This window comes from Notolabrus celidotus, chromosome 20 (assembly GCF_009762535.1).
Source record: "Notolabrus celidotus isolate fNotCel1 chromosome 20, fNotCel1.pri, whole genome shotgun sequence".
Taxonomy (NCBI): domain Eukaryota; kingdom Metazoa; phylum Chordata; class Actinopteri; order Labriformes; family Labridae; genus Notolabrus; species Notolabrus celidotus.
This window is the reverse complement of record NC_048291.1, coordinates 25,782,595-25,796,722: the sequence shown is the minus strand read 5'-3', so window position 1 is coordinate 25,796,722 and position 14,128 is coordinate 25,782,595. Positions and strand designations below refer to the sequence as shown.

At 41.6% G+C, this 14,128-nt stretch overlaps 1 protein-coding gene across 3 annotated transcripts; it reads right to left on the bottom strand.

Annotated features, from left to right (window-relative positions):
* Nucleotides 1-2,962: 2,962 nt before the first annotated feature.
* LOC117832517 (TBC1 domain family member 10A-like) lies at nt 2,963-13,652 on the bottom strand. Of its 3 annotated transcripts, none has more exons than XM_034711682.1 (10): nt 11,405-11,895; nt 8,887-9,903; nt 7,971-8,070; nt 7,769-7,876; nt 6,849-6,955; nt 6,056-6,170; nt 5,447-5,512; nt 5,182-5,371; nt 4,895-5,049; nt 2,963-4,744 (listed from the first exon to the last, which is right to left on the bottom strand). In XM_034711682.1, the coding sequence occupies exons 2-10, from the start codon at nt 9,882-9,884 to the stop codon at nt 3,821-3,823; spliced, it is 2,763 nt and encodes a 920-aa protein (XP_034567573.1). In that variant the 5' UTR covers nt 9,885-9,903; nt 11,405-11,895; the 3' UTR covers nt 2,963-3,820. The 3 variants fall into 3 exon arrangements, with proteins under 3 accessions (XP_034567573.1, XP_034567575.1, XP_034567574.1); XM_034711684.1 differs by lacking the exon at nt 11,405-11,895 and adding an exon at nt 13,538-13,652 and having other exon boundaries at nt 3,821-4,744; XM_034711683.1 differs by lacking the exon at nt 11,405-11,895 and adding an exon at nt 13,533-13,648 and having other exon boundaries at nt 3,821-4,744.
* Between the last annotated feature and the right edge of the window lie 476 nt (nt 13,653-14,128).

The following is a 14,128-nucleotide window of genomic DNA, read 5'->3' as shown; positions in this document are numbered from 1 at the left end:
GGAAAGATTTTCAAAATATAAGAGTAAATAAATACATTAAAAATAAACATTAGATAAAAAATTGTCACTTCTCAAAAAAAAGAGGCAACAACTCTAAAATTAAATTTAAAAGTATAACTGATTACATATAGTTAAAACTATGACAGGGCCTTTATAATAAGGATATATAATAAAATTAACTTTTATTTTTTTATGCTGGATTTATCTAATGCAGCATAGAAAAAAATAAAAGTAAAATGTAATAAATACACGAGGAAAAAAAGAAATAAAAGTGTATAAAATATGAATAATAAAAATATAACTAAATGAAGAACAAATACATAAAAATGTGACTATTAAATATTTCAATTAAAATACAAATTGATAAATAAATGAGGAAGAAAGAAATAAAAGTATAAAATATTAAAATACAAATAATGATGAACAAATGAGGAAGAAAGAAATAAAAGAATATAAAAATGTGAATATTAAATACTACAAATAAAAATACAAATTAATGAATAAATGAGGGAAAAAAATAAAATAATATAAAATATAAAAAATTAATTAATTAATAAATAAATGAGGAAAAACTAAATAAATGTATATAAAATGTGAATATCAAATACTACAATTAAAAATACAAATTAATCATTAAATGATGAACAAGAAATAAAAGTATATAAAATTAAAAATAATAATAAATACATGAGGAACAAAGAAATAAAAGTATATAACAATAATAAAGAAATCCTCTTCATTTTTCTAACATACATTTTATTCCTCTATCTGCAGTGACTCATTTCTCTTAGTGCATTGTAATAGGAACCTATTTGAGGACACCTTCAGTTTTTTAGTCATTTACATCATTGTGATAAAAAAGTATTCCATATTGAGGTAAGACCAGCTGAGTTTCCATGATAAATATAAATCCTGGTTATTTAAATCCAGCCACATTCATGTTTCCAGGAACGTCAACAGTTACATAAGCACACACACAACATGAACTCGACACACCCTCTTCCAAGGAAGACAGACACCCTGATGATTTAATATATTATGGTTTATTACTCATCACAAATGTCATTATCATCATCAATTAAATACATCAGTTGTAGATCTGAAGGAATGAATTCAATTAGCTATGATTTTCAATTCACTTTCGCCGGAGAGAGAGTGACATGTAAACTTAAAAACACAAACAAAAAAACAAAACGGCATGGGGAGGAAAACAGCTGAAACGACGCTTCTTTGAATATTTGCATCAGTGGGGGTTATTCCCAATCAAATCAAGAGCAGCGCTTTCAGGATCAATGCAGAAATGTACAACGGACCTGCAGAAATGTTATTCCCAATTGTTCTTCAATATTGCAGATCTAAGCGCTGATTCTACAGGATAGAGATTTGATCATCCATGTATTGCTCGTAACATATCGTCATCCACGGGCCTGAAAGTGTGCTCGGGTAAAAAAAACAACTTCGCAGAGCACAGAATCTAATTCCCATGGCACCAGTTTGATCATCACACACAGTGCTGCTGTCACCACACACTATGAACAGTCTGTAACGAGGATTGTTTGCATAGATGTGTTCAGTTTATCCTCACTATCACTACACTAAACTGGGCCATCAACGCGCTGGCGCCTAAATAGAAGAGGGAGGGAGAGTGTGTGAGATTCTTCGCCATGTAAAGACCTAAAAGAAGTGACATCAATGAAAATGGAGGACATGTTGGCTACAAAGCTACACGAAGGTCCCTCTACATCCTTTACTACAAAAACAGTACAGTTTAAGAGCATCACTGTTTTTTTTTTTGTTGCCATCAAATGGTTTTATACAAACTACCTGGCACTTTTCATCATATACTGATGGGCTTCAGTGCGTTTAATGTATGCATAAATATCTTACAGTACAGGACACTGAGTGTAAATAGGTTAGGGAGTTAGTCCATAAGTTATTCTGAATATTACAACACAAATTGGTGAGACAGACAAACTTAAGATCTTGAATTAAAGAACTCTTCAAAGCTCAAAACTCTCCTCTTAGTATACGATACAGTACGATTAAGACCTTCGGCTTCCAAATCTTCTGTCTGAATCACTCAGCTCGCTCTTTGTTCTGTCAGAGGGCTGTTTTTCCACACTCTGTTTTAATACTGCACTTCAGTAAACCGGAGACTCGTGAACCCAAAGTTGACCGAACCAACTGTGACAGCAAATGTTAAAAAAAAAAGTCCAAAAACATGCATGAAGTTTGTGAAAGCAGAGGAGTCGGCGTGTGCAGGAAAGAAAACAAACACTACAATGATCCCTCTGCAGCTCCACCGTGTGCAGTCACCTATCATTCCAGTCAACCAGGTGTCTCTTACTTACATAGAAAAATAGTCAAATCCAAAATAATAATAATAATAATAATTCATAATATACTATATTTGATTAAATTAACCACTTTGTACATAAATACACCAGAGACCAACGGTCAAAGATCAGAGGTTCATGCTACATTGGCACACCTGGCACCTCCAGTCAAGTGGCTCCCTATAGGTCCTCGTGGCACAGATCTCAAAGGGGGGAAGAAACCGGCCTGTGGAGACGCTCGCTCTCTGTGTAACTACACTAACGGAGTGGTTGACTTCAGTGGTGTTTGTGACAAACTCGCAAGTGCAAAAAAATCATCCTTCATTCACCGAAGATCAGACATCACAATCTAACGGGGGTCACGAACCGGAGTTCTGACCCGAACCTTCAGCCGGCTAAATTTGATGCATTCTGGGATTTTTGTTCATTAAAAGGAGAAATAATACGAAATGAGGAGACGGACATTTGGTCTGTGGACTATCAATAATCGTGCACCTGTTTATGCAAAACCTCAGACGCATACAATCAAATGTATGTCTGATGAAATAAAAACAAATGTAATACTCCCTACATGAACTAACGACTCAAACACCTCTGCAGGCGTCTGCTCCTTCTTCTTCTTCTTCTTTTTTAAAACGTTTCCCTCCTTTTTGTTCGTCAGCATCCTTCAATCTCCGTAAATCAAACAATCAGGGGACACAGGATTCAGAGATGATTTGATCTGATTGAAATAAAGCAGGCAGAGGGAGGCTATAACCAGGGAGGCCACACACAGAACAGTAACACACTTCACTATACTACTAAGGCACGCACTCACTCACAACATTTAACATGACAATAAATACATCCTCAACAACGTTACTAAGATTTCTGTCCACAGTGCCTGCGTTGAATTCGAAGGGTCATCTTCTTTTTTGATCCAGGCATTTTTGAAACACTGTCCACGGATGAGAACTGACGGGGGGGCGTACGGAGCACTAACGAGATCCTATGTACTGAAGGTAGACTCATCTATTTACACCCTCTATGGCACCACAACTATCTCAGCAATACTTCATTTTGACAATCCACAATCTTCAAAGCTCCTCTAATCACTGCCATCAATCGCATTAAAACAATAAAATGCAAAAACAAAGGAATTTAAAAAACTAAAAGAGAATCGCTGTAATACTCTGAGAAAATATCCAGACTCACAGTCTGTGCTCCAGTTGAAAAAAAGGAAATCTGTCCCATCTAAATAAAACTCTGAAACAGAAAGCATTGAGCGTGAGGCGAAACGCCCCCGAGGTGCTATTAAAACCAAGATCCAGTTTTCTCCACCTTAAGTTCCTGGGCTAGGCTAAGTCTTCAAAACCATGACGTCATACAGGAAGCCGTTCCTTTTTTTTTATTAATCATTCTTTGTCTTCCGGGGTTTTTGTTCCTCTGACCTCTTCTTTTGTTCGGAGTCCCTTTTTTATGATCCTTGAATGACGGGGGGGAAACTAGGCCGAATCTTTCGCCCCTGTAGCTCCATTTTTGTCCTCGGTTTCTCCTCCCCCTTTGTCCTTTTTCTTCCCCCCTCTCTTCTTCTCTTTTTCAAGCCTCTCTTTCTCCCTCTTGAGCCTCTCCCTATCTGCCTTCTCCTTGTCCTTCTTTTCCTTCAGCTTTTTCTTCTCATCTTCCTTCTCCTTCCTCCGGTCTTCTTTGCTCTTCTTCTTCTTCTTTCCCTCTTCCTCTCCGGTCAGGGCTTCGGCCACCGGCGCCATTTCTTTTTTGAAATCTGTACACGGTGGCAGCGGGGAGTTGTTGGCAGTGGGAGAGGGGATGGTTGGAGTGATGTGCTCGGAGACGATCACTGGAGAGGGGGCCAGAGTGCTGGGATGTGGCGGTGTGCTTTGTGTGGGCGGCAAAACCTCAGGCTGGGCTTGTGCGGGGGCGCTCTCTGAGGCCGGAGCAGACCCACGAGATGCTGCAGCTGCAGCCCCGACTAATGGGCTTTGAACATGGGGTGCGGCTGCTTTCTGACCTGCTCCTGGGGGAATGGGTGGTTTATGGGCGGGGCCTCGTCCTGGGCTCGATGTTGCTGCAGGTGGAGCCTGGTAGGACAGACTCTCTCCTCCTGACAGCCCTGAGAAGGAGCCCTTTTTGGTTTGGAAAGGTGTCTTGGATTTGCGGAAGCCAGGAAGTGAGAGGAGGCTGGAAGAGGCTCTGAGGGGCCCTGGAGGTGGGATTGAGCTTCCAAGGAAGGAGAGGCTGCCGCCAGAGCTGATTGAGGCAGCACGGCGCTTAAACTCAAAGATGGCCCTTGTACCGTGGAGGCGACGGCCTGGTTGGTGTGTCAGTTCCCCCCTGGACTCCCTCCACTTCCTTACCTGGACGCTGCATTCCCTCTCTATGAGCGCCTCCGTCACTGGGAGTATGATGATCTGGACGACACATCAGACAGAAATGAGACAGACAGAGGAAGTGAGGATTACTAGACTGGCCGTTACAGGGCGAGGTGACTCATAACTGGTGAGGCTGAGTAAAAACAGAAGCAGATTTTGTTTATTTGGAGCAAAGAGAAAGAGACTGACCTCCTGTACCAATATGTCCTCTCTGACGCTCTCGGGAGAGATGTTTCTCAGGCGCTCCATGGTTTCATACATGCCCTGTAGTTCCCGAAGTTTGTCCACGGAGCCAAGCATCTGTTTCAGAAGCACCAGGCCGACACGAAACACTATCTTCACCCCTACAAGCAAAAAGAAAATCAAAAACACTGAACATGACTTATAATAAAAGCTAATGTCTTTACTAACTACAGGTTTCTGTGTGTCAGTAAATACACAGAACACTGAGAGCTGACTGAGTGGATATATCATACCTTCACAGAAGAACATGTCCCACACACGCAGCACACTGGACCAAGGTAAGGTGCGTGAGAAGATGCACATAAACCATTCAGTCATGTAGAGGATCGGGTCTATCTTGAACTTCTTGAGGTGTCGGTACGCCATGGGACACGTACGCCGTAGCAGAGAGAAGAAGATCTCTCCATCAAGCTGGATCGCTTCCTAAAAGACAGAAATGTTGAGTGAACAAAGAAAAACCAACATGAAGGTCTGACATGAGGGAGTTCATTCACTCACCAGTCCAGCACTGTAGTAGCCAGGGAGGTATTTCTCACATATCTGGACGAGGCACCAAAACGCTTGCTGGAAGAAAAAAGAGCAAATGAGATTCAAACATCATCAAAGAGTCTAAAGATAAAACACCCACTGATTCCTGAGTGTCACAGCTTTTTGTGATTATAATAAAAAACCCTCCGACAGACACCCATTCTTATTTTTTCATGCAGTCATCCTGCAGTAAGGTCAACCCACGCTGCTACAGGGGGATTTGGCTGTAACTTGAGTCCTCACTGTATCGTGCACACACTTTTTGCAGGACACCTTGTCGATTGTTACACTCTGGTCACAGTAGTTTCAGCAGAGTCATCAGGTCACTGACGGTCTATTTATAGCACAGTCAGAACCAAAGAGGACTAAATAGTCTCAGCTTGTTTTGTCTGCTCGCTCGCCCACTCGTTCTCTCATGAACAGTTTCTTTCACGCTGTGTCAGACGCAGAGAGAGCTCTCACTTCAAGGAAAAACTAAGGACTATTTCTGATCAGGCATTAATAACCTCACCATTGAAATTCATTTGATAACAGTCATTCATATTTTGCACTATTTTCAGTGCTGTGCAAAACCCTCACCTCAGCCGGCATGTGCATGAGCAGCACCGCAGCCACTGGAGCCTGGGCCTGGCAGTAGCCCTCGTCAGGCCGGTAGATGGTGTAGGCCTTCAGGATCCGGTACAGGTCCTGTTGCCTGCAGGAACAAATAAAAGATGAAGCAGAGGCCAAATCAACATATATATAATTATACCTTTACTGGTCTAATTTTCTGTGTGACATATTTGTGCGTTATGGCACCTGTTACCTCTCCAGACTATCACAGGTAATCACACATGAAGATTAAAGAATGCCAAAGAAGTACCAGGGATGAGAATCTAGAACCGATTCCAATTACTTTGAGCCATCACCATCATTAAGGCCTTCATGCTTAATGATTCCCTTATCGATGCCTTCCACTCAGTTCTGCATGCTTTGCAAGACAATGACGTCATGCATTGCAAGACAGAAGTCATCCAAAGTGCAGCTTAATGCTAAGCAAAATGACGCAAACAGTGAAACATGCAACGTCTGTGTGATTTCAAGAAAAGGTGGAAACACCAGCAAAATACTGAAACATCAAAAAACCTAAAGGCATTCGCAAGAGAGAGTTTTCAAGAGCTGCTGTAACAACGAAAACCAAACATGCATTGAAGTGAAAGTCGACAGTTAACATGGTAACCCTTTAAACTGAAACACCAGTCAATAAAAATTGCTCCAATGTTTAAACTTAACATTTGCACATCACAGTCAGTGTGGTTGATTAACTCTTATTACTAATGAGCGTTTCTGCCAAAGTACAGCAGGAGTGTTGGTGTGTGCTTTGCTTCTTTACCCGTGGCCTCCTCGTGCAGCAAACATCTCATGGAAGGGGAACTGTCTGTGAAGATCTTTCTCTATGATGTCGAGCCATTTAGCCTCCCCCGGCTCTCTCTCCAGCTCCTGCAGTAAAACAAAGATGAAACCCTCGTCAGTTCAAAGTGTCAGTTTCCAAATTAACCATCAAAGTGGATTATGCTGCAACACTCTGTATAAAACAACGTTTACAAGCAAATACAAAAACTTCAGCACACTGCTGGGACCCGGGCTCAGCTGAGGCCAGACCCCCTGCCATGTGGACACAGTCAGGGCCCTGACAGGCAGGATTACTGGTCCTGATAAGAGGTTTAAAGATCTGCAGGCCTGCCTCTTTAGCAACCCTGGAGTTAAAATTGCCCTACTCATCCACAACTTCCTATTACTATGGTTCCCATTAAGGCCAGTTATGAAACACAAATACTGCAGCTTCTTTATTGTCCTTCACTCTTTGTTACCATGTAAGTATGTTTGTGGGAGACGGGCCAGAAGTATAAAACACGAACATGTCTCTGCTGTTTATGGTCTTCATGACATTACTGTTGTTGATATGATTATAATTAGAGATGTTGTCACAGGTTTGGATAAAAAGTGGAACCAAGTTCTGGCTCAAATGAATTGCCCTACAAGGACACTGTTTGCCATTTACACTACATGAGGAAGAACTTACTCCATGAAGGACGAGGATGAAATCAGTGCTTCTTTCTTTAACAGTCTTCCTCTTTTCTTCTATTTTAGTCTCAAATACTGAGGGCAACATGTGCCTCAACCCATGTGTGAGGATCTCTGACTCTGACTGTGTCTATGTGAACTGATGACTGCATACTACAATGTGTTTTTTTCTTGCATATCTTACAACCTCTCTGTAAAACTCAATAGAAATGATAGCCACAGTGATACCTCAAATTTCCCTGGGTTTGCATCCAGGAGCTCCTTGCTATTGGACAGCAGCTGCCAGGCTTTGGCTCTTAGAGAGGATGGGATCCCCTTCCTGCAGCGCAACTTAACCTACAACATACAACAAAAATCACACATGGTATTAACTTAGGCATCATGCTAGGTTTAACAACTCCATGTATTCCCGTGAGGTTGGCATGCACACCTTCTGGAAGCGATGTTTGATCCACTTATCCCAATTGTAGAACATATCGAGCCACTTTATCTCCCTCTGCCGGGCGACTTCGACTCGAACGTCCTTCTCCCTGCATCAGAGAATAAAATAAAAAGTGTTGACCACATAAAGAAACAGAAAGTAACTCTTCATATTTCACAGTTCAAGATATTACACTCAGCTATGTTGTTATGTAGAGACTTTAAACTCTATCTGATGACACAAATAAATGACCCAATTTTCTCTCTTGCTTCCATTTGCACAACATTGTGCTGAATCGCTCAACAAAGGACATCCTAATCATTGACCAGAAGTCACTGCCACTACTGATGGTAAATCAATAACATTTTAATTATTCAACAGTCCAGGAGCAATTAGCTTTCCAGAAAGTAGAACAAGTCAAAAAAAAGAAAGGGGAGGAAGAGAGCAGATGGGGTGTGAGGGTTGATAGCGCTGAGACACACAGTCAGTACGTATTGAGTCACAAATACGCTCTCAGCATTATCTGAGTCAGACAGAAGGAAGAAAAGGGATGGACAGATAAGTTTCACGGCGGCAGAGAAGGAGAGGAGAGGAAGACGGGAGTGAAGGGAGGAGGATCTCTTAAGGGCAGATGGATGACGGAATGAGTAAGAGGTTTAAGGGAGGCAAAGTGACCGATTAAAAAAAGGATAGTCGAGCAGGATAAACCACTGCTTGCTGCAATCTAATTATGTCCCATTACAATTAGTAACCTCAAACTTCAGGATGTGAAAAGGGAAGTGTCTTTTTTTCCCATTTTTCAAACCGCCACACCTTAAATGTGTCTGCAGTTAGAGAATCTATTAGACTACTCTGTTAGAAACACAGTTTATAATCACATTCTTTGCACTGTGGCCTGTAAAATGAGTCACATCCTGATACTTACCCTGTTTCACTGTACTGATTCCCACCAAGGAAGCCATATTTATCAGTGCGTCTGACAGCCAGGCCATTGATCTCAGAGTCCGAGCCCACAGAGCTTCCATCCTCTCCCAGCCCAGATAGAGATTCCAAAGTCCCCGACATCAAGCTGGCTGACTCAAGGTAGCTGAGGGTGTCAGGGGCCGGCCGGGGGTTGGGGTTGGGCAGCGGGAGGACGCAGGCTGGCTCGTTGATTAGTGGAACAGTGGGGCTTGGGTGTTCTGCCCTGGTGGGGGTCACGGGAGGTTCTGCTTTCTTTACTTCACTGGGAGTCTCCGGCTTCGGGGAAAGCGGAGGAGGCGGAATTTGAGGGTTTTGTGCTTGAGGTGGTTGAGGTGTCTCCTCTTCAGTCGTACATGATGCTGCTGTGTCTGACGGTGCTGGAGGAGCAGGAGGAGGGCTGCAGACTGCAGGGGTTTGGGGTTCACCTGCTATAAGTGGACCAGCATCCACGATGGGATTTGGATTGTGGGTGACATGCACATTGGGGTAAAGATTAGGACCAGGATTGAGATCAGGAGAAGGGGATGCCATCTGCAATTCAATCTGTGCTGACGTCTCACTTGAAGGTATGTTGGTCTCTGTTTCAGTATTCGAGAGCTCTGGAGCTGCCGGGTCACTAATCACGGGTTCCTGCTCAATTACCTGAGCTCTAGTCTCTGCATCTCCCTCGACTGATTCCTCTCTTTGAGGAACGGCCTCTTGTACCGATAATGCCAGGAGATTCTCAGCAGTCAGTTTGGGAGGACTTAGAGGTGGCTGAGGGGTCAGAGGTGACGCCCCTGACTGTGCTGCAGGAGAGTTTCCTGTCAAAGCTTTGTCGTTGTAGAGGGAGGACTTGGGTAGCGACATCTCCCTGGAAGATTCTGGAGCAGGGACTGCTGAGGAGGGCGGGATGGAAGGAGCTGCATGTGGCTCCACCAATAAAGGTGGTGATGGGGATAAGGTGGAGAGTTCGGCCATGGTTCCACTTTATTCTCTCCTTCACAAACAGAAAGAAAAGGATGGAGTTGAAAAAAGAGCTGTGAGTTTTACAGGATCATAGAGAGGCAACTTTTTAAAAACTTGTAAATGTTAAAGGTCATTAATGACAACAAGCACAGCTTCTCTTTAAACTCGATCAAAGAATTGGATGGAGTAACCTTTTTCAGTCTTTTGACTGCAAATGTGACATTAAAATGCAAACACTAATGTTTACAGCAAGAAAAATTTGAAGCTATATTCCAGAATCATTCAATAAAGTGATTTTAAAATGAAAAAATGAAACCTACAACTCTGCTTTCACACAACTTGACATCACATTCTCGCTGTCAACACATGAGATATTCTGCTTTGGCATAGGTAGTAGGCTAACCAATGTTACAGTAAAATCTGTTGACATTAGGGATGTAACAATATATCACAAATCGGTAGAAAATCAATACAAATAAGGGTGGATTAAAATCGATCCAACATCATTTGTATTGGGATATTATTTCTAAACAGTAGAAGGTGCTATCTGCATTATACTCCGCTTGTTCAACATCATTAAGTCTCTTGTGCTGCTCTCTTGTCTCTTTAAAGTTTAAAGCATGTTTCAGAATCAGCGGACTGCACACAATCATGTCTGTATGATTACAAGGTGAAGTTGGGTAAAGTTAGAAATATATTCACAGGTTCAAACTTCTCGGATTAATAACTAGCTAGAATATCTTTCTAACTTTACCCAACTTCACCTTGTAATCAGACAGATAGTTCAGCATTTTAGCGTTTTTGGATTAACATAGATTGGATTCTTTGTGGTTATCAAGAAATATAAAAATCCATAATAGGAATACAACACAAAATCCAATTTTATTGCTATATTTTAATGGAAAATGACTTCTTTTTTTTGTTTTAAAATCTGCTACATATATTGAAAAAAAGAAAAATGCCTGTTCTTTTGTTTTCTGATTTGCATTTCAGAATTGGAAATAGAATGAACAGAAGGTACACAGACCAATGCACATCCTTAATTGCAACTGTCCATATCTGAGAATTTAAATAAAATAGTAGTTATTTAAATTTTGAGTTTAATCCAGTTTTCTTGAAAATCGTTGGAGAATCGTGAGTGAATCGTATAGTCAGCAAAAAATCGTGATTCGAATCGAATCGTGGGTTGAGTGGATCCTTACATCCCTAATAAATACCTTTACTTCTACATTAATAACTTCAGACATGATCTCAAAAAGCATCCCGACCCCCCTGGTGATCCAGCAGTCTGCTGACAGCAGCTTAAAGTCTGCTGGAGGTTCCTGGTCCCTAACATGATAACATCCTCCCCTGTGTTGTCCTCTCTGGAGGCCTCCTCTGTCGGCCCGTCTCAACTTCCCGGTTCAGAACACAGAAGCAATTGTTTACTAATAGCTAATAGTCCCCAGGCCCTGTCGGGGAGCAGCGTCCACGGCCTCGTCCACCCCCGCTGCCCGGGGCAAACACAACTTCACCTCGGCTCCACAACTCACCCAGGACCGGCGTGTCACAGCGACCCGTCCGCCTGGAGAGCCAGGGGGTTCCTGTCCGCGCGGCCCCCCGCCAGAGCTCCGGGTTCCGCACTCGTCCCGAAATGAAAACACAAGAAGAAGAAGGGAGACCGGAGCAGGACCCGCTGGACTCGGTGAGGGACCTGGAGGAGTCCTGGACTCAGTGAGGCTGCTAGCTAACTTACCAGCTAGCTTAATTTAGCCTAATGTAACTGTTAGCATTAGCTCCAATAGTGTTTCTATTAGCCTAGCTAGCTAGATGAATGTTTCGGTTCTAGCAGTCTCACAGTCAGACCTGCTGATTCTAATCTCACCAAATATCTCAACCCTCTATAAAGGTTTCATTCTGAGTCTCAAAGGATGGTCTTTGTTTCATTTATCCAAGCGCAGCGGTAGGGGTTCATCCAACATCCAACACCCGCAGCCTGCATTTCCTACTGACAGCTACGTGCGCGCTCCCGTCAATGTCGTCGGGAACGCGCACGCAGCCTGTACAGGAGCCTCCCTTCCAGGACAGAATCAGATAAACCAACAATATAATGTGTTATATTGGTTATATTTCACTGTTTCTCGGCTATATGTTGTGTTTTAGGAGTTATTTCATCTGATTTTAATCACACACTTTCATTACATCGTGTCATGTAGGGCGAAACAATTATTTAGATTGTATAACCCCTATATCAAGGAAGTAAGAGCTCAGAGAAATGTTTCCAAAATGTAAAAATTCAAACAAATAAAATAACTGTACTAATCTGATCACTTGTTAGAATAATACAAAAATACACACACATATTAATCAGCACTCACCTGAATCACACATCTGAATCACACTGTTTCTCATAATGTGTATGTTTTTTAATAACCTGGTGCAATTTTATCTGTGCAATAACTTTACTATCTATTCATAAGATAGAAGTGTACATAGTGTAGAAAAGAATAGAATAGAATGTAATTATTCATCCATCAAGGAGGAAATTCAGGTGTCTGGCAGATAAAATTATAAAAAATCACATAAAACAATCAATTCAGGTGTCTGTCAGCTCATCTCCCATTGGCTGGAGAGTTATGAAGCCTAATGGCTGCAGGGATGATTCACATGGCCGTGGGAAGTAGGGGTGCTGAGGGTGCTGCAGCACCCACTGTTGGAAAAGGCATCACACAATTTTTTCTGGATGCATAAATAAGTTGAAACAAGTACATTAATTAACACAATAAATCAGTTTTTTTTTCATTGTATTATTTTCTGAAAATGTAATGCCTGAGGAAGATTTGAGAAATAATTATAGCAATTTTAAATAATTATTCATTTTAAAATAGCCCTGTGTGTGTGCCTGCTTAAAAACTGAACGTATTTGGATAAGTTGTGTTCAATGCGCTTTACTGCCTTATGGGTCTGTTTTACCAGGTTTGGCTTGTTTGCTCTTTGCTGTACAACAGGGTATGGAAGTTGCAATTTGTGAATTTATAATGAAAAGTTCTCTTGAAAGCTTGTATTCAAACCAAATGAATAAAAATAAAATGTATGTGCGCTATAGCCTATCAGTTGCATACATAACCTAAATGCAAAAAGAAAAAATATTGCACCTCTTACTACAGCACCCCCAACTTAAAGCTACTTCCCACGGCTCTGGGGATGAATGATTTTCTTTATATCTCTCAGTCCTGCAGCGAAGAGAGATGAGCCGTCCACTGCTGCTGTTTCTCTGGTCCACAAAGAAGTTGTGAAGTGGATGATCTGTGTAATTTAGAATGTCCTCTAGCTTATTCTGTGTGCATCTCTCCACCACAGCCCCCACTGAGTCCAACCTGGTACCAATCACAGTGCCAGCTCTTTTCACTATTTTGTCCAGTCGCCTCACATCCTTGTGTTTTATACTGCTTCCCCAGCAGACTGCACAGTGTATATATAGTGTGTATATATCAGTAATATTTGCCATATTTTATTTCATTCTATTCTATTCTATTTTACCTTAAACATTACTATTATAATTGTTATTACATTTTAAACTATGTTAGTACATTGTTGTATTCCCCTGTCCCGTGTTGTAAGCTGCTGTAACAAAGGAATTCCCCCCAAATAAAGTATATCTTATCTTATGTTATATCTTACCTCACCTCAATATTCTTCTCCTACATGCAAAGTAAAGTTGCACCAGTAGATGGTGCAATTCAACTTAATTACACAGGAATGGTAGAAATTGTGGTGAGGTACCACAGCACATCTGTCACACACACACACATACACTTTCAGAACCACATATAATCCTATGGGGTGTATTCAGTAGTCAGAACAATGATTACTTCTTGTTTTGTTTTGTTATGTTTTGTTTTGTGTGGTGATTCGGTTGTGGATTCTTTGCTTTCCTTTTCATGCATGTTGTAATCGGCTTTAATGTTGTGAGGATTTCCATGGAGAACCACAGAAATGGAGGACACCCAGGCATAATGGGAACAATGTGAAGTCTTTATGAAAGGGAACTCCCTTGTATTCGTTGTTAGTCATATAAGCAAATGCCGTCCAGCTGGTTGTCATAGAGTCCACAGACAAGTTTCCACAAGAGTACCGAGTGGAACTAAGCCTTTTGAACTGTTGTAAACAAAGTTTGTTGTCTCCATGGAAATCCAGCGATGGTGAACTCCTACCAGTCACGTATATTATGTAAAGACACATGCTCATGGAAACAACTGATCATGAGCTGGATCTCC